Raw genomic sequence first — 21,692 nt, 5'->3', positions numbered from 1 at the left:
GAGATCTTGAATGTATTCCTCAAGCAATGAAGGCGCAGCCGGGGTAAGCTAGTAAAAACAGTGGTAACTTCTTGTCCCAGTCCTGTTGTTTTCTGGAAACCACTAATGAGACGTTGTTAAGGATGGTTCGATTTAACCTCTCTACCATGCCGTTCGACTGGGGATGTAAAAGCGTCGTTTGGGTTTTTTCAATGCCGAGTAGCTTGAAGAGTTCTTTGATTAAAGCCGAGGTAAAATTCCTTCCCTGGTCGAGTGTTACGGAAGAGGCATTCCGAACCTGGAAATCCAGTGCTGTATCATCACCTCTGCAACTGTGACAAACTCTTGATCAGGAATAGGATACGCTTCAGGCCACTTGGTAAAGTAATAAATGAGAACGAGGATGTATTTGTTGCCATCAGCAATTCGTGGCAGAGGTCCCGAGATGTCAAAGGCGATACGTTCAAAAAGCGCTGCTACGTTGTAACGGTGCAAGAAATCCGGTACAAGAACATCCGAAATCAGGTATCTTGTAAGTATCAGTTGCCATCGGAAAGTCTTTCCATCATCCGATTCGAATTTCCGGTATAAGATGCCGTTTCAAATGTAGAGTGAATCCCAGAGAGCCGAGTATTGTTTTGTCGTCGGACTATAGATCGAAATGTCCTGCCAGGTAGGTTTTCTGCTTGAGGACTCCATTAAATCAATTATAGGTTTTAAGTAGCCGCTTCCCAGCTGGTCTTTCCTGACTTCTTTGTCTACACGGGTTAATAAATTCGTTTGAATTTTGGAGGTCTTTATTATGCCAATCAGTGTCTTCTGCGAATTTATTCGGCTGTCGACCCCCAGTTAGCGCTTTGATTGTCATTGACACCATTAAAAATTTCATTGACCTCCACGGAGTGATAACGATCCTGTTCAGAACTAATGGTCTAGAAACTATCATCTATTCACTTAGCTCAATAACGTTATTTCTAAAATGTATGTAAACGATTAAAAGTGTTGACACATCATGTTATCTGACCTTGCTTTATAACTGAATGAATTGCATTATGCAGTTAAATGACGATTATAAGATAATTCTCACGTTATTTTGTAAACTTTCCAAGGCCTTTCCTCCCTCCTTAGGTTTCGGGGTGTAAATGGAAGCACGTCCGACTAGCAATCGAAAGGTCAGAAAGAACAATGTATGCACATATAACATTTACATCTTGGTGAGATATAACAAAAAACAAAAAGTACAGGGTGATTAAAAAGGTAATGGGATATTCTACAAATACTCTACACTCTTTACGGATCAAGTCAATACTAATTTGTTTATTTCTTTATGTATTTGAAAAAAAAAACTTTTTTCTACCTAATTATTATTTTGAGCTATTTTCTTCTGTTGCCAAGACCTTTAAACGATGCGTCGAGAGCTACTGCTTAGCGACATAACAGCCAACTCTGCGAAGGCTACAGTTAAAGCTTCTTCTTTTAAACAACGGCGTATGCCTTTATATTTGCATAATTTTCTGGTCTGTATTAGCACTGTGACAAGAAAAAAGAAAGGCGGGGTCAGATGTAGACATTTCTAGAGACACATTTCTAGAGTGTTTAGGATTCCTTTTTCCCCATGCAAGAGTTAGGGAAAATATGCAGTTGCTTCGTAATGGGATTATAACACCTTACATCGCAATTGCCAGCCGAACTTGCTATACTATTACACCACTAGATCACGATGAGAGAGGGAGAAAATGCCTTATCTACTTAAGAATGATTATTGTGGGTGAAATACGAATGAGAGCATTCAAAATAAAAGGGTATTTCCGATGCCAATAGTTTATCTTTCTCAATTCTCTTAATTTTTCGGCATGCACTTCTTAAGCACTTGGCCATTATTTCTTTTAACGCATAAAATATTCTGTTCTCGGTTGCGTAATCATGTTCTTAAGTGGTCACAAGACTTCCTACCCCTAGCTTATACGATTCTTCATTTCTACTGTAGGTGCCCAGAACAAAAAAGAACTGCATATACGTCTAGTTTTAAATTAAAATTATCACTTTTTTTATGGTATGGTTGGCACTAATTAACAATAATATGAGTTGTACTGAAGATGATACTACCTATGAGGAAAATCTGAACGATATTTGCTTCATCATTTGCCGACTGGTTATGAATGCTGAATGCTGGGAGCTCTACTTGTATCACAGGCGAAAGTGCTCGCTGTAGATTGGTTTCGGTGGTTTTCCTATATGCAATATGAAAAATAGCCAGATTTTCTTAGAAAGTAGTCCACAAATGGTATCCATCTTCTTAGGAACATAGCCTTAGTATGTGTTGCCATATCTAATACGCAAGGCTATATGGTATTTATACCAAATCTTAGTGGTATATATATAACTAAAAACATTAAATGTTTTTATAAAATTAAATTACATATTTTTCATTTTTTGAATGTACAGAAAATACAGATATAATGCTACCATATTAGCCTAAATGCATGTTCATCTAATAGGCTATAAAATGTTCCGCTATTGCACCTGCGCCATCTCTATCGATAATCATATTGCCATTTTGCAGGACGTGAAAATCTGAACGCTTTAAGATTTTAATTTTTTTAATGAGTTAGTTCATGATCTTTTACATTTTTAATCGGTTTGTACTCATAAAATATTTTATGGGTTTATAGGTTTTCAATAAATATTAATGCACGATGTGTTAATGCATTTTGGGCTTAAATTAAAATATATCGGTTAAATTATAAACACTAAGATGTTTACGAAATAAAAAGTGCTTTTATGGGTTCATGTTTACGATGTTTATGAGTTCACGTGTTTTTTTATTTCGGACCATTTTTATGAATTTCTGAAACCTTGTTGACTCAGATAATGCTTAAAATTCCAAGATTTCGGAAAACCGAAAAACTTTTTATGAATTTTTGGAAAATCTCTGGCATTTTTCATAAATGTTAATTTAAAATAAAGATTTAAAAATCAAAATATTTGATGTAAGATAATTTTATTCCTGAACACAAGTTTCATAATTATTAATTTATTAAGCACTACTACATTATTTTCGCTGCTACTTGGATTGAATGCATTTATTTATTTATTTAATTGCTGAAACAAATTAGAATTACATAAGGATGCTTTTGGCTTTATTAGAAATATCAGGATATGCCAAACGAATTTGTATAAAAAAAATCAAGCAGTTTTTGTTGCTGGTGTTTAACTTCCAATATCGAGTCTTCTAAAATATTAATTGTAAACTGTAAATCAATATGTCGAGTTTTCGAAAGTATGGAACAACTGATACTTACAGCTATAAAGAAACAAATTAGGTCAGTCAGTCCCTCCTCACCTCAACCCTTCCGAGATTTGATTTGATTTATATTTTATAGTTAATATGTATTAGAAATGCGTGGGCTTCCTTGCGAATCCATTAAATTATTCTTTATTGTTCTCTAATTTATTATTTTTTTTTACTTTAGTCTAATTTATCGTTGTGTACCTCATAAAAACTGATCTATACGTTATACCTTTATTAAAAGGCTATATTTTTAAATAGTCATTGCACATTAAGATTTTATTTACTGTAACGATCTGGCTGTTAAATAAACGTCTATGTTTATAATTCAGTAAGTTTATTCAGTCTGTGCTTATGACTGCAAATGAAAACGAAGAAAATGGTAAAATGATGCTCTGAAAAAAAATGCTTCCTAGTGTTGTCTTCTCTGGTTTATCCCACGCTAATCCTTATTGTTAAAGCCACATTAAGTACTCAGGTCATTAACTAATATTAGTTTTGTATTTTAGAAAATTATTACTAGATCCCAGCACTAATAAGAGATGATAAAGGAGCTTGCAATGGACATTAAAAGACTCATGAAGTTGGTGGTAAATGTACTTCCTACGGCCTCATAAAGAGACCTCATAAAATTAATTTAGGTAACCATATATAGAGAATATCAGGTATTTTAATTTCGAGCATAAGACATGAAAAATGTGCAATATTTTTTTAGCAACGGAACCTGAGCCAGATATGCTAATTACATTAGGAAGGCATGTGATAAGGAGAGAGAAAACGCTTAGAAAAAAGTAAAACAGTAGAACTAAAAGAAATACCAATTATTAATTATTTAAAATTCTATGCTATCCACGCCGTATTCGGAAATGCCGTCGTAAGTTTAATTTTGTTTTGCGGAAACCATACATATATCCCCAGGGTTCCACGGAGCATAATTTGAAGAATACTCAGGCATAGAAAATATGCACGGTGTTTACACACATTTTTAAAATGATTTTGGAGGCGTTTAATCAATGTTTAAACTGTAAAGAACATTTTTTGAAATCTTCGATGTGCTAGCCTTTTTTTTTTTTTTTTTTTGGACAATAAGACTACATCGTGATTTCCATAATGGAAGGGCTTTTCGTAATATTTCCATTCTTCTTCTACTACTTTCCAGAGTCCATCAATCTTGTTGAGTTTGCGCTTAGAAAGAGTTTTCGGAAGCCCAAAGGTACAATAGTCCATAGGAGAAACGTCAGGAGGCTTTGCAAAAATACGTTAAGAAAGTGCATATCCAATACCTGCCTACATTTTTTCAAGGAACGCACTGGTACTTTTCGAAATTTCTCTCTTTAAGAGCTATTAAAATATAGAAAGGAAATTTGTTCCGTAAATACCAGATGTAAAACTTTCTCTTGATGGTACGTTGAGCTTAATATTTTTTCTATTCTTTTTATTCCTATTAATTTTCCATTGTAACCGAATTCTGCGACACTCATAAACCCTTTATTGAAACATTTCTCTGCATTGACGGAACCAGGTTTGTACATTTTTCTGTTTGTTTTGACATTAAATTGACCTTTTTTTGTTGTAGTCGTTTAGATAAGCTCATGTTGGCTCGTAGTTTCCATATAGACATTTAGAAATTCTTCTGCTCCAAGTCTGTGTACAGACCTCGGAAAAAGTTGGTGAACATTATGCTTTTTTTAATTTTAAAACTTGGTTTATTATTTTATTTAATATTGCTACAGATGTATTTAAAGACTTTGGTTTTGACATACTGTCTTATGTTGCCAACGATGCAACTTCAGAAATATTAGAAACAGTACCTACCATTTTCGACTATTCTTTTGGCTTGAAACATCATCATCAAATCACGAAATAAAAACAATGTGAAACGGATTAAAGAATGTATACAAAGCTTTTAACATTAAACTTTAACTCTTTACTAAATTTGTTTAGGATTAAAAACCCGTTTTCAAATTGGGGAGGGAAAAGAAAACTTCTACATGATTTTCTTCAATTAATGTTATAATAACATAATTTTAAAATTCAGTGCTATTTGAAAAATAATTTATTTGCATCAATAAAAACTATTCTTCTGCATAATAGCTAAGAACACAAGCACTCAATTAACCTTATCAGAGTTTTCCACTAAAGAAAGTTTTTTTTTTTTTAATTAAGTACTATCTCACCTAATTAGTTTTATAAAGCTCGTAAATTATATTATCTTAATAAGAAAAGAAATTTATCTCCCGAAACAAATTCTTCATGCATTAAAATATCTTTCCTAAATTAGGTTGTACCGTAGTCTGTAAAAGCATCTTTTTTTAGCCATCTAAAGGAATTTGAAATCCGGCGCGGAGCCTCCTTGTTTCCGAATACACACACGAGCGCAAAAAAAAAAAAAAAAAAAAAATTACACAACTTTTTTAATCTCGAAAACACGCCATCCATCATAACTTTCTCTGGGCATTGGTTGTGAGAAAATATTTCCGATCTAAAATATTCATCTTACCGAAATGCAAATTCCACGCTATCCTGATAAAAAATTGGACGAAAATGGTTTGAGAGCCTGCGAAGGAATTTTTGAAAGTTTTTTGAAAGGAGTTTTGAGAAATCAGGCGAATTTAGTAGCCAGTATACGAAGTTAGCAGAGACATTTTTTTTAAATTGGAGTAATAAAGCAGTGATCTTGAACCCAAATTGCATGCGGCCGGAATGCATGATCTGAAAAGAGCTAATGGGTCAGATTTTTTTTAACAAGATAAAAATATTTTATTAACAAAATTTAAAAATAACTTATTAAACATTTATCCAAACATAAGCAAACAATAATAGTAATATGTCGAAAGAAAATTATCCAATTCTTGTCTTCCTGAAATTTACAGTTTGGTACATACAAAACATTTCAGTTCGTTACACTTTGTAATTAAAATAAATTGCCAGCAAAATATTACGTCTTTCAGTCTGCCATTATTTTATATAATTGTATAATTAATAACAAATAATTTAATTAAACTTAAAAATGAAAAAATTATGGAACCCTTCCTGAGTTTTCAGAGAAATTTTTCAAATGGTCCAAAACTTGAAATAGCGGAAGGTTGCTATCGATGTGCCACTTTTACAAAAATGATCCTTAAAGTAGTCAACTTTGGTAATTTTACAGATTTTTGCATGTTAATGTAAATATTACTTTACATAATATACATATCTAGGAATAGACATTATGATTATGAAATGTTCAGTAAATATTATAAAAATAAAAATAGGTGCCACTAGCTCAGTTAAAGAAACCGGTCGCCTCCATTGAGCCGAGGGTTTCTATGAATAGTCCGTTAGCTATTTTCTTATTGATATAGTATCCTCTTAATACAAGTCAATAAAATATTTTAAACTATTTTGAGCATGATTCGTAAATATAAAGTGCGTGTTAGAAACCAAAACAGACCACTGAAAATATATTCAGACGTATGGATAACTTCGCACTATTCACAAGAAATTTGGAGTTGTATTTTAGTTTAGTTTTTATAATCGTAAAATAGGCCTAATATGAGAATCTACGAAATAACATTAAATTCCGTTTATTAGAAACAATTTAATGGATATAAGAATTTGAGGGTAATTTATAGTGTATATTTATAGTGTATAGGCTAATGTAAAAAGAACAGTAACTATGACGTGAAAACTTTCAAATAGCATAAAATAATTATTAAGCCTGCTGCTGATATTAGGCTATAACTCTTACACAAATGTACAGTTGCATTTTTTGCAATAATACATTTTCATCCCCTTTCTTACACCAACGCACTTCTCATGAACCCACACTATACACGATAGACATTGAATCATCACTTCCTTGAAATCATCACAACAGATGGCACAGAGCCATGAATCCTCGTTGCAAGTGAAGGACTATTTACTGAAGGCAATAGAAATTTAGTCTTTATTGTCTTCTCCGGTAATGGAAATTTAGTCTTCTCCGGCTTTGGAGCTATCTTTTAACAGCAGTGTCTCTTTTTTCCTTTTTTTAAGCGTCTTCCAGGATCTGCTTGCATGGGCTACTTGTTAACAGTTATGTTTTTGAGCCCTCTTCAACTGAGAATTTAGATGGACTCGAAAGATTTCACACGAAGAAACCTGGACTTTTGACAAAAATGGTGATGCACCAGTCTGGAAGAGGTTCTGATTCTGTTCTACTGGTGGTTGCAACATATTTTCTGCTTGGAGACTGCATGTCATGTAACGGTCCACTAGTAGAAGCAGCTAGGCTTGTGTCAGGAACTTCTAGGCCAGGAACATCATTTGCCTCAAACCGCACTGCTGCAACAAATCGAAAGACTTGAAATACATGTCTATTCTCTTGGGAAACTCCTGGTTTAGCAAAACCATTCATTGCCGTCATTACTGTTGCAGCGTGTCCGCATGCTTTCCCAAGAAATCTTGCTATATGGAACTGGGTGACAACTTCTAATTTTCCTTCTCTCTATCTTTGTTGTAGAAACTTTCTACTTAATGTTTCTTAATCTATTTATTGTACAGATACAATTTCAAAACTACAAATAGGCACAAATTACGCAAAAAAATAATAAAAATCGTTACGGTAATTTCAATCAAGTATTCATTTTACACAGAATTTAGGCATATACTGGGTTTAGATTAAAATTAGATTAACAGCTTATGATTATTTTTATAACAAAGAAAATGAGATAATTACCTAATTGTAGATTGATTTATTCCTGATAGCTTTTTACCAAATTAGTAACATTTTATTCTTCAACTTCAGAAAGTTACGAAATAGCCCTGATATGGTTTCTGAGGTTAGGCCACCAGCCCATTAATAGCAACGCAGGATGGCTGATTGAAGGCAACTAGCAGTTGGTATGTAATACGTCAGTTATAATAACAATTGTTATAACCGAATTAGTACAAGTAAACAATCATTTTTAATATAGCCAAATAGCGCTGATTTAACACAATTTTAAATGTTATTAGTCAACTAATACACTATTAACGTCTTACTGATATCTATATTTTCTTTACAGTGATGAATTAGAAGAAAATTATATTCTTTATGTAGTATACTAAACAGTCAACAAGTAGTGTCTACTCTCAATAACTAATAATGGAAAATATGGAAGTGTCTCAACGAAGGAGTCGGCTCAACGATAGCAACCTTAACCTAAATAATGTCATTCTAGTCTATTTCGCTTATTTGTTAATTTTTTCGTCGACCCTGTATCTCCTACTACAGTCTGGCACTTGATGGCTTTCCAATTCTGAGAAAGTTTGTAACCTTGGAGAGAAATTACAAGAAATTACCTTCATCACGGATTGCAGATGTACATTGGTCAATCGTGTTCTTTTCTTATTAATTTTGAGCTGTGAATTCTATGTGTTTCAACTTTGCATTCCTAAACAAAGCGATTATTCTTTGTGCAAAATTCGTAACTGAGCTGATTTGTTTTTTGACAAATACGAATACAAATTAATAAAATCCATTTAAAATATTTGAATAAGATTTATATCATATTGTAAATTAATTAGCTCTGTTTATAGATTACCTGACGTGTTATTCATACTCGTTTTTAATTGTAATAAAAATAATGTATTTCAAATAACAAAAATGTTGAAATTTTTACAGCGCCGTTTTTGTAACAAATACATAATAAAATATATTCGTGGTACGCATAAAATTGCTTCGGGAGCCACAAATTTGAGACCACTGGTATGAAGGATTTCGATATAATTTAGTTAATGTTGAACTAATTTTAGAATTCAATTCATTGTCTGCTTCTTTTTTTAGTTACCATTCAAAATAGAAAGTGCATCATATAGATCTTTGAAAGTAACTAATAAAGATACACACTATATATCTGTATATATAATAATACACACTATATATGTGTGTATGTGTGCTTGTGCATGTGTATAAGATACTGGCAGTTTATGAAAAATAGGCATTCTATAAAAATACGAGTATCTAAGCGGTGGGCATAGCTGAAACTTTTGATCTTTGGCGCTTCCTTTGTTTATCGCCTGGATTGGTCCCTGAACTTTCCGCCTTTCTCGATATATAAATAAATAATTACAAAAACTGTGAAAACGTCATTTAGGATAATAAATTAAAACTCCATTTATTTTTTAACACAAACTTTAATTCCGATATTTTTAACATTATGCAGGTACTATTATTACTTTGCTCGTCTTTCTTGTTCCCATGATATTGTAGAGATCTATTTGATTGCTCCATTTGCAATTATGTAGACTGTACAGAAAGATCTCTTAAATGTAAAATATACATTTGTAGTTCTGAAAGTCTTCTTAAATGACTTTTATTGAGAAAACGCGTCTCACAACTATCAACACTTCCAACAATTGAGTAGAATTTTTGAACCAATATTACAATATTTGGAACTTTAGATGTGGGGATTGTATTTTAGATTAAACTGCAAAAAATCAAAAGAACCCCCTTTCAGGTTTCTGGACCGTCCTTTCTAGATACACCACTGTGGCCAGGCAGTACATAGAATATTTGGCGTTTGAGAGTAAAGTATCGAATATCTGAATTACTTCCATATTGTGTACACTTTCCCTAACCAATGGTGGGATTACCTAGGTACTATATACATGGTATTCTATTAAGATCGCCCATACTCTAAACAGTCATATTCCTCGTAGGAATACATAAAAAATGCACAGAGACCATGTACTCATAATTTTCGAGACCTGTATGAACCATAGTTTTCGAGATAAATTCAAAAAAAAGTATGGCGTCTTACCCGATGCAGAACATTGCTATTTCATATACATATGAATAAAATGTTCACCAAGCATATCGAATCATGCATGCGCGCGCTGTGGGATGTCTGGATCCGCTCTCACTTGTCATTTGTCGCAACTAGGTCTTGATAGACCAATGCCTTCAGATTGTCCATAAGAAGAAACTAAAGGTATCAGATCTGGCGATCTTGGCGGCCGTAAAACTAGACCTGTCTCTCAATCCAACTGCATTGGTATACCATATCTAGCCAATTATGTACAGAAGAACTGAAATACGCTTGAGCTCCATCATGCTGGAACGCTGAAGCGCTCCATCATGCTAGGTGATGTGACGGATATATCGTCGTACGTTTCTTACGCATTTATCTCGAAACCTATAGGTCGTATAGGTACATTTAATCTGGGCGAGGTAGAGGTGCACTGAGAGAAAAAATAGGACAGTTCTATATCTCCCGTTCTACTGCGCCGATTGACGAAATTCAACTTGCTTTTTTCATGACTCCAAAGTGCGAATTAGGATATATATTAGATTTATAAATAGTATTATTCCAACATAGGTATTTTGACATAAAACCGGATTTTTTCTGAAATGGCAAGCCAATGTTTTCCATATTTCGATTCTACGACTCAAATTATGCCAAACTTCCAGGATTTGTAAAAATCGCATGAGTAGTTTTTAAAAAATTGGCTCTCAAAATTTTAGCTCCTTAATGTTAATTGAATTGGATATATATACGCATTGATTAATATCTCATTTTTTATTTAACGTTTTTCTTTCCTTCTTCCAGAATTCGAAATTTAGGCTTAATCCAAATATAATTCGCACATCTTTTATGATTTCTTTTTAAAATTTGTATTTTAAAATACTTTTTATAAATTTTTCGAAAACTTTTTGTTCTATAACCTATACAATATTTAACATCGCCTTAAAGTAGATGTATTTCTAGGCACACCTGCAAAAAATTAGAGTTTTTTATTCAAAATTTTCTAAGATATACATAAAATTACATATTGGAGCGTTTTAATGTTTATATATATATATATATATAAACATCAAGATATTTTTTTGATTACTTAATCTGTTCAAGATAATGTTTTGAATTTCTCACCAAATTTTACAAAATTTAATATTTAGGTATAATTTGAGTCGTAGAATCGAAATATGGAAAAAATCTGGTATGTCATTTCAGAAAAAGTCCGATTTTGTGTCATACCTATGTTAGAAGAATGCTATATAAAATTCTAATATATATCCCAAGTCGCGCTTTCGAGAGATGGAAAACGCAAGTATGACGAATTGAATTTCGTCAATCGGCACAGTAGAATGGGAGATTTATAACTGTCCCCACTTTTCCCCCCTGCAGTGGACATTTCTCCCTTCATTTTATATTTATCAAGCGAGGAATCTGGAATTTGATATCGTCTTTGTAGCATTTTTGTAAAAGTTTGCGTTTTATCACACTAAACATTTGCAACTATTTTTTCCTCCTTGCAGGAAAGTTCACATAACCAAAGCAACTCTCCAGCAACTCGATGGACAGTTTGAGGCCGAACCTGGTAACGGACATCAGAGAGACCAGTACCTTGCTGACCATCAAGTGGAAACATATCTCATTGTCCCTCCCAAGGTAAGTCTTCCTTCATGCATGTAATTATGCCAGAACAGCCAGCGCTACCTCCGTTGTCTTATCTCAAGCGCATTAAAAATGACTACTTTATAAACGAGTGGTAGGAGCAGGCGTCATCACGATTAGATATGTCTTTCAGTTTAGTCCGAAAGTCAAAATGGTGCTATAGCTACACCCCGTCGCTAACAAAGTTCCTAAATGGTCAAGGGTTCTTACTCTGCTATCCTAAATGAGAAGAAAAACTAAGATCAATGTGGTGAGGAGTGCGCTCGCGATTACTATGCGTTTCGCTTGTATCAATCAACGACTTCATACAACAGGTAGGCGGCTCATTCCAAAGGGAATTCGTCTGCTAGCGAACTCCAACATACACCACGTGATTCATAGTCTTGGAGCTCTTGGGGAGTGATAGCTTAGGGTGTCCATTTTGTCTGTTTGGCGCGCTTTTGATATGGCAGGGAGTGTTTTTTATTTCCGTCTGCTGGCAGTAGGCAGATAACAATCTCGATTTAGATTATTCCATTTTTTACAATTATTTTTAGATATAACTTAATGTTTTCCCTGAATATTTATCTACATTTTTAATAATCACTTTAAATTATTCGCATCGTTGTTTAAGATGTTTAGGTTAAATAATTTTAGGAAGAAAATCTAAAATAAATAATGAAAACATTGAGATGAAAACTTTATGAATAACATTTAATAATTAAAATAGTAAAACATTAATTGCGATACTGTTATAATATTTGAGGGGGTAAAACATCCATTTATTTTTAATGTATTGCATCATAAAGAGACAAAGAAAATCACACTTTTTTTTTTTTTTTTGAGATGGTATAAATTTTTAAAAAATTAGCTTGTAAGACCATGGAAATCTTTGTAGATATATAAAGAATGTGATATTTACTTTTAAAAAATGAATACATAAAACAGTGCAAATAAAATACAAATTAAAAAATAAAAATATATTCTTTTATTTAAACAAATACAGGGCTTAAATAAAACTGACTGTTTCACAGAAAAAAAAGCTTTTTTGAATAGAAAGTGAAAACTAGTAAAGATATAATGATGAGAGCCTCATTTAAACCTGAAAAAGTTCACTCAGGTGTAGTTTTGATGGTTTTCTTTGACAAACTATGTATATATATATATATATATTGTTTGTATTCAACAAAAAGTTAAGACCTGTTTTCAAGGATTTTCTTTTTTTAAGTTTAACTCCTACTAAAAATCTTAATACACACTTAATCCTCATTATAAATTAAAGAAAATTCTATAGCCGTTTTTTGTAAGTGAGCAGGGAAATTAAATAATGTTGGTATTGCTGTGGCTTTTAACCAGGTGCCTCCAAACTTTGTTCTCTCGAAGCAGTCTGGTGTAAAATGTTTCGAACATAACTTTGAATACTTGGTTACTTCAAAGTTTTCACGTCGCAATTGTACTTCCCATTGTTTTTGTCTTTCTGGGGAAACTATAATTGAAAAAAAAACTTAATTGTACTAAAGTAGCAAATAAAGTATTAAATTACACACATATATGTATGCCAGGTCATACAGGTATGCTGCAGGAGAATGATAATTTTTCAGAATCATTTAAGAATTCTTTAAGTACATGCTGAAAAATATCATGAAGTTTTAAAAGTGTAGTGATTTTTCATTAGAAGGAAATGTAAATATGCCTACGACTAGAGTCAAGACAATAGTGTAATTGCCTGTATATGGGGGGAGGCATTTCCCCCCTTAACTTTTTATCACATGAGAATTCTTATTTTGTAGTTCTGCATTGGAATGGAAATCAAAAGGGTCCTATTGGACCACCTTAAAGTTCTCTTAAAATTCTTTTACAATAGCACGTACATTCAAAAACAGAATTTGTAATGCATCAACTTAAGGTCAAAGGGTCTGGAGAAAAGAGGGTCAAGTGCAAATTTAAAAGAAAATCTGAGTCACTTTCAAATTAGATTGTTGATGATGGTAGATGGGAAAAAATTTCTGCTCATGGCAATGTTCATCAAATTTACTTTGATTTTGTCATCAACAATTCTTTCTTCATAAAAATCTATTAACAAACTCAATTATATTTCACTGCACGTAGGTTAAACTTCTAAAATAAGCAACACCCCCCCTTTTCTTGAGATTATATTACCGGAACAAAATAATGTAATGTTAATTACTGATTTCCACACTCATATGTATGTAATGGCGGGGATCAATACATCTTATTAACTATAACAAATATTTTATATTGAATATGTATCAAACGATAACAAACAAAATTTTCACATCATATTTTTTCAATTACGATAAATTTCTAACAGCATCGTAGATGAGACAGAATTATAGTCCAGATTATTTTTATTTTAATTGATATTATAGAAAATAATGATAATGCACATAAAAGCAATTTGATTTTTAAAATAATGCTGTTTAAGTGTTTATGTTCAATATTGCATGACTCAAGATTTTCAGCTTTTTTTAACAAAGTATTACTGGAGCAAAATAATGCAATCTTAATTGCTGATAATTACTTACTTAATTACTGACCTCTTTTCAACGAAGCATCGCACAATCATTTCTCAATAATTTAATAATAATAATAACATTTTTCTTTTTATATCGCAGGCAGTACTTATTTACGAAACCAAAACGCGTACGACTTGGCGAAAACATGTTAGCGTCAATTGACGCAACTTTCTATTTCAACGGAGTACACGGAAAAAGAATATAAAATTCAATTATTTGTAAAGGATGATTTCAGTAAAGTCAGAGTATTTTATACATTTTGATGCTAATAATACATGCTGAAAATGTCATATACAGCGGCAATTTTCTTATATAATATGGCTGAAACTTTCCAACCAATTCAACAGAGATAGTAAAATGACAAAAATACTGGAAATAAAATAATAAATCATGCAGTTTTAACTTACCTATGAAAGGCTACAGGTCCTCCTTTTACAAAACTTTCTTTACATCCATAGGCGGAGCCCACCAGCGGCCGAGCGGTAAAGTCGCTGAACACTGGTAGTTCGGTCTGAGGTTCGAATCCCGCGAACGGACTGGCTGCATGGGTGTTTTCGTGGTTTTCCCCATGTGTAACGTGTATACGAGCCAGTTTCCCTTAGAAAGTCCTCCACGAAAGCATCCCCCCTTAAGCAGATAGCCCTAATGTGCTTTGCCGTAATTAAATACACCATACACCATCCATAGGCGCTGCAGCGGATAACCATTTTTTTCTTAAATTTTATGTGACCAAGCAGAGCAGTCGTCTTTCGTCCCATAGAAATGAATGTAAAGCATTTCCATACTTTCGGATTTCGACCAGCAGTCACGTGACATTAATGCTGGAACTGGTTGGAGGTTGCAGATACTGTTTCTACCAGTATCTATCTCGTTCATGGAGGTACGATCTCGTCGGTATCAATATAAGGGAATAGCATGCTAAAAAACCCACTACTTCAAACTTTGAAGCATGGGCAGAACACATGAAGTCTCGTCCTTATGTTCTCAAAAACTATCCATATTTTAAATTTCTGTGCTATGATAAGCGATCTATACCCCTAAGTTGTAGTTTAACTTTCATTTCAGGAAATAGTTTAATGCATTAAAATTGAACATAACTGTATTTCATCTTTTATATTTTGCTGTTACAATATGCAACACATACTGTTACTCAAAACTGTAAAAGCATTTTTTGCCCATATTTAGTCTGCATCATAATTAGTTATAAGTATAAATAATCTAGCTTTATATCTAGTATTTATATGCGTGTATGTGTGTACCATCTGTACTTCTAATGTTTCAATGTAACTTATACGAGATACAGAGTACATCCGCCGAGTTGGCAACCATCCTTGTAAGATTAACGCCAAGGTAAGGCCTTAATCTGGCGGCGTTCTGTTCTTTCATTAATAGTTAGTAAATAGAATTTGTAGTTAATAAGTATCAAGAATATAAAATAGGTAAGCTATCTGTAACTGGAGTAAGTGGTAACACGCGCGCTATGCAGTGATTCTTAAAAATAATTATCAGAATTTTCAGTGTGTTTGAACTTTTGAAAAATTTGGATCTTTTGTTTTATCTCCTTCCTCTTCATTCGTCTGATGTCCCTCTTGGCAACTGCAGTCAAGAATCATTCATTTGACGTACACCTCGGCTTCAGCAGGTAATTGAGCTAGAAAGCTAAATTACAGTCAGATATCGTAATGCTAGTTGTACTGTGCATTCTTATTGGAATGTAGGTTTCTGTCAAAGAAATAATACTGCGATGGTTATATGTAGTTTATCCAGGACTATTTTTAATTTGTTATGCTGCTATTCTAACCAGTTTCTTTGGAAATTTAATGACTCGCAGAATTTTCTCACCTTTTTTTTCAGTTATGAAAGTAATCGAAAATAATGCACCAGAGAATGCGAATATGGGTCAGATGAACAAAAGGAAATTGTCACTGTATTGAAAAATGTAGCAGCTCAGAGCAAAGTAAATATATGTAAATGCGTCATAGAGATATATAAGGCAAATTTTCTCACTTTTATCTTAAACTCTAAAACATTAATTTCTGAATAAGAATTCAATGTAATCGTACAGTTTAGAATTCATCTGACACCCACGGCCAGTGCAACCGTATCTATATGACTGTCTAGCTTTCTAGAAGCTTCGAAAAAATTCATTTCTAGATCTCTGAAAAAGGCGTTTTCTGATTTAAGAATATCTCGCAGCTGGCGTGAAATCTCCAGAAACTTGATAAGAAAGCTACTGCTTATATCTTTGCTTCTGACTGAGATATTTTTATACTTTAAATATTGATCGGCTTAGAATTAAAAAATCTACAATATTCTACGCGAAATAAATATATTCAAATAAAATGCATGCCCGCAAATGCGACTGAACCAAAATGCCTGCTAAAACCACTACGTAAAAATAAAAACTAAACCAAAAATAAGAATGGAAATCTGAAATGTTTCTGATTTTAAATTCCGTCCAAAGGGGCGTTTTTTTTTACATTTTGCGTGTTACATTTATTTATTAAATATCACGTTCTTCGCAGTCAAATCATAAAATTCAGTTCAACAGCAATATCGCAAAATAGTTTTAAAATGAGTATATTTTAGAATTTCTGATACAGACACACATGCGGTGGAGATAAAAATGTTTTATCTGTACACCAATGCCATTGCTCGCTTAAAACTCTTTGAGTTTGTTAATCAAAAATTCGTTAAAGTTTTATAAAATATGAAATTGATCATAAAACAAATTCCAGATTTCAAATTTGGGCTTTTAGATGCCCATATTCGCAGTAGAATTACGTCATTCAAAACTGGATGTCTCTATGTGCCGTTGTTTTATTACAAAGCGAGAAATATACATACATTTATGCACATTTTTCATTATTTAATTTCTTTAAATATAACACAGGGCGATAATACTTTGTTGCAACAGTTTGAAAAGTGATTCGCCGTTTCTAGTGAATCGACGCAAAATTGCAAAACGTAAACAATAGTCCTTCAGGGACAAAGCCCCTTTGGACTAATAAACAAACAAATAGATAAAAATTATGAAAATACGCAAAAACCGGAACTCAAGAATATTAAATTCAAATATTTATCCTTATTTATAGTAATATATTTCTTTGATTTGTTCACAGTAATGAACATGATAAACAACATTTTATAATGTTTCATCATGAAGTAAGAGTGCACTATAAGAGCATAATTCTTTGTTGACTTAAGTACTAAGTTCTAGCGCAACCGTATTTACTTCTAGAAGCTTCGAGAAAGATATCTTCTAATTACTATGTTTCTAGTTCCGATAACCTTGAAAATGATTTTCGGAAATCATCAAAAGTGTCACCAAGTTGGCTAGAAACCGCCAAATATCGTGATGTCTCATTAGAAGAGGTTTTGCGTACATCTTGGCTTCTAACTGAGATATATTCAAAATTCAAATGCTGATTGATTGAGAATTACAACTTTACACAAGAAATAAGCACTTACAAATATTTTACTATAATGAAAAAGATAAATCAAATTTTATAATATTTTCGCAATTGTATTTTTCAGTAAATTCATAAATTTAATATTCAATTTGAAAATTAGCTGAAAAGAGGTTATGAGTCTCGAAATGGGATTTTGCAGGATATCACAATAAATGTCGGCTTCATTTTGTGTTCAGATTGTTGCTATCAAAGGTTATAGACAACAGTTTCGCATGCTGGACTCAACAATCTCCGTGCACTGGAGATAGGGATATTTTATTTCGAACGGTGTTCCCACTGTTCGCTTCAAATTGTTGAGTTTATTAATAACAAAGTCATTAAAGTTCTACAAATTATGAAATAAAAATAATAAAACAAATTTGATATTCAAAATTTGGTTTTCCAGTTGAAACTTTTGAGTGGAGTACTACGTTATTATTATTACTATTAGATGGCTTCAACTGCCATCGTTTTTTTTTTTTTTTTTTAAATGCAAGAAGCATTTATACATACATGCAGATTCTCTTTTATTTTAAGTGCTATATTTTCCGGCCATTTTTAAGGACATTTTCAGTAAATTTTTGGGTCGTCAAAATCCGCGCTCTGGTTATTACAGGGGTGTTTGCACATTATAGAACGAATATGTCACCCTTTAAATAACATATAAAATGCAAATATTGTTATTTTAAATGTTGGATTTGGTAGCCACTTTTCGGAGCTATAAAATCTGCATTGTGATTTCTATATTAGAATTTCTTTTCATAAAATTTCCGAGGTTATTTTTTTGCATTCTCCTTCCACTAATTTCCAGAATCCATCCGTTATGGCGGGTTTAACCTTAGAAAGAGATTAAGAGACTAAAGGCATAATAGTGTGCAGCTAAAATCTTAGGGGACTTCTCATGAATGCATTGAAAATGTACAGACGTAATACCTGTATCAGTCTTCATTTTTCAACAAATGCAGTGGTACTTTACGAAGTGTAACTTATTGTTTCGTCTTGATTACGTTTCACTCTTTGTAAGTCAATGAGGTAAAGAAATGGAATTTCTTCTGCAAATATCGGACACAAAACTTTCTCTTGACAGTACGTTTAGTTTATTAAACACTTTTTTCCACTCTTCTTACGTTTATTTTCCCACTGTAAGACAATTATTCGCAATCAGAAAACCCTTACTAAAACTTTCTTTGCACTGACGGAAACACGTTTTTACACATTTTTGTCATCGTTTTCGAGGATAAACAGACCTTTTTTTTTATTATTTCGGTCATTTAGGTAAACCCATGTTCCCTCCAAGATCACAATGCAGTTTCGTATAACTTCTGCTAAATATTTTTCATACAAAGTTCTGCCAATTTTTCGGCATTGAGCCACATGCTTCGACAGAAAGTAGAGAACATTATTTTATTATTATTATTTTTAAATCTTGGCTTTTTATTTCACTTATTGTTGCTACAGATAACTTGAAGACTTTAGAGTTGATATCTGCTGCGTATTTTCTATGGTTAGCAACGATTTTAACTTTAGAAACATTTGAAACGCTGTAGAGACATTAGGTATTTTTTGAAAGCAGGAGAGATGAAAAATTAACAATGCCCTCGGTGGGATTCGACCCATGGACCTCTCGAATACGCGCCGAGTGTGCTGACCAATATACCAATATACAAGTACAAGCATGCTAAAGAGCAACTGGAAGAAATACCTTATATATTCCCCTTTTAAAAGGGCGATTGGGGATTAGGGGACCCAGTCACCAAATCCTGGTGGTGGAGAATCATTATCAGCCACATTTTAATTCGAGAGCCACTGTAAAATCATTAGTTATTTTCTTAGCAGGAAAGATGAAAAATTAGCGATGCCCTCGCTGAGACTCAACCACGGAACTCTCGAATACGCGCCGAGTATGCTGACTATTATACCACGAAGTCATGCTAAGAAGGCAGGAAAAATATCTTATTAACGGTATAGAAGTAATGATTAACGGTTTCTCCCTTTTCGATGAATAATGTTGTTTATTTTGCACTTACAAATTTTAATAACATGCATTTTACATTGTTTTTCAGTTATGGAATAAGATTATTTCTCTTCGGAAAGAGCAAAAACATATCTTTAAACTCGCAGCTTATTTGCATGCAGATTTTGAAAGAAAAATCAATTAAAATGTAGCAGACGATATTTCGCACTTCAAATAAAAAACTGTTGCTGAAACTTTTTATTCCAAAACGTATGCCTTTTTATCATATTTATGCATCCTCAAATAGGAATTATTATGTTTAAAACTAAGATTTAAAGGAATATTAAAAATTTAAACTATTATTTACTTTATATATTGCTTGTCTTACGAACAATATCATAATTTTATCAGGGTCGATGTTCCTTCTAACCTTCTTCGGGAACATACAAGGACCTGACTCGGAACAGAGAGCTTACTAAAGCTATGTTCACTAATTGTGGTAAGTAGACAGGATACACATGAAGGGTATACAAAACCCTTTATTTTTCTCTATATACAATAACTTCCGTACTTCGGAATACACTGACCCGCCACTTGGGGTCTAACGTAAAAGTATAAAAATAAAACTAAACTCTCATTTAACTTTAAACTAATAAACGTGGAAGATTGGCCTTATAATAACAGGAAGCGTATGTAGCACAGGGACTGTGAACACTACAATACGTTTAATTTATCAAGAGGATTAAAACCTCTGGCCTGGAAGGCAAACAGCAACTGCGTAACTTCTACGGTAAGCGGCCTGCGTTGACTCACTGCTTCCTCGCTCTCTCGCTTGGCAAAAGGCCACACTTAAATACTTGGCGTTCGCCAGATAAACTTTGCATAAATACCTTCACGCTTATAATTCTGGCCGGAAGTAGAAAATAAGAAGTGATAGTAAAGATTTAAAATAAAATAAACGTTAGTAAATATTAAGATCCTTACATACTTCCCGCCAGAGTTAATTAGTTTGAAACTGAGGTCTAAAACGACCTTATTGAAAACTTTTAGCTCTAGAATCTAACGCGAGGCCAATATTTTACAAACACACTTCGCTAGAAACTAGAAATTTAAAAGAAAGAAGTTTGTTACAATAGCAGCTCCCAGGATATACAACAATCTTTTTTCATCTGTACTGCATCTAAACAGGAGCTTTTATTCAATTCTGGTTCCTTCCAGAGATCTGGAAGGAAAACTAGTTTAATGAAATGTTACGCAATGAAATGGCAAGTAACATATACAATTATACTTCTCTTAACATTCTTATTTCATTCATGACTATTTTAATTATCTCTCCCCGTGCTCTCTGACATGTGTTGTAAAAGAACACCAAACACGAATGTGTTTCTGTGTACGTGTGCCACACTTCCTCCTACAATCAAAACACTAACGTGTTAAAATTCAACATAACGAGACCTCTTAACACACCCTAATTTCAACTCTAAACCCTGAGGTACTATTCTAAAAGTGGCTAACTCTAAAGTGTAGCGTCAGAGAGCCTAACTACATCATTCAACCTTTAACACATATTCGCCATGATTTAGTCTTTACAGTCACACGAATAACAAATTTTTAACATTACTTTCACTTTTATCATATCACGGTATTTCTTAACATTTAAAATAACAGTTTACATTGTATATAAGAACATATCAACATGCTGTTAATTTTACACATTTGAAAACATACATTAGTAGTACCTTGTTAACTTCTATTCTTTTCAAAGCAAGTGCCAATTCTTTCTACATTGAAAAAATACATTTCAAAAAGTCTTTCAGACTAAAACTTCTCTCTTGCTAGAATGTTTTAAATAAAATTTATACAATCACTTTTTACAATATTTAAGTCTTTACACAACGCTATTATACATCAACTTTAGTTTTACGCGCGAGTAATTGAAAAACATAATAAGAAAATCGGTCACAACTCATTTCTCGCCCTTTTGGCGATAAAGGTAGACCTCGCATGAGCTAAAACTTCTTGAAATCTGCCACTTGCAGTAAGAATGAAAGATTAACTTAAGTTTGCAAAGTAACGTAAAATTTTACTTATCTTTGTAATATT

At 32.8% G+C, this 21,692-nt stretch overlaps 1 protein-coding gene across 1 annotated transcript in view; it reads left to right on the top strand.

The window, feature by feature from the left end:
• Ac76E (adenylate cyclase type 2 Ac76E) overlaps positions 1-21,692 on the top strand; it is a 618,104-nt gene that overhangs the window by 430,292 nt on the left and 166,120 nt on the right. The window contains exon 9 of the mRNA XM_085825247.1: positions 11,529-11,661. Coding sequence (XP_085681373.1) covers positions 11,529-11,661 — 133 coding nt within the window. The remainder of the gene's footprint in view (positions 1-11,528; positions 11,662-21,692) is intronic.

This window comes from Stegodyphus dumicola, chromosome 10 (genome assembly GCF_044657685.1).
Source record: "Stegodyphus dumicola isolate Sdum_Otavi_A_Nest chromosome 10, ASM4465768v1".
NCBI lineage: Eukaryota > Metazoa > Arthropoda > Arachnida > Araneae > Eresidae > Stegodyphus > Stegodyphus dumicola.
Note: the sequence above shows the minus strand (reverse complement) of the source record. Positions and strands in the feature narration are given on the sequence as shown.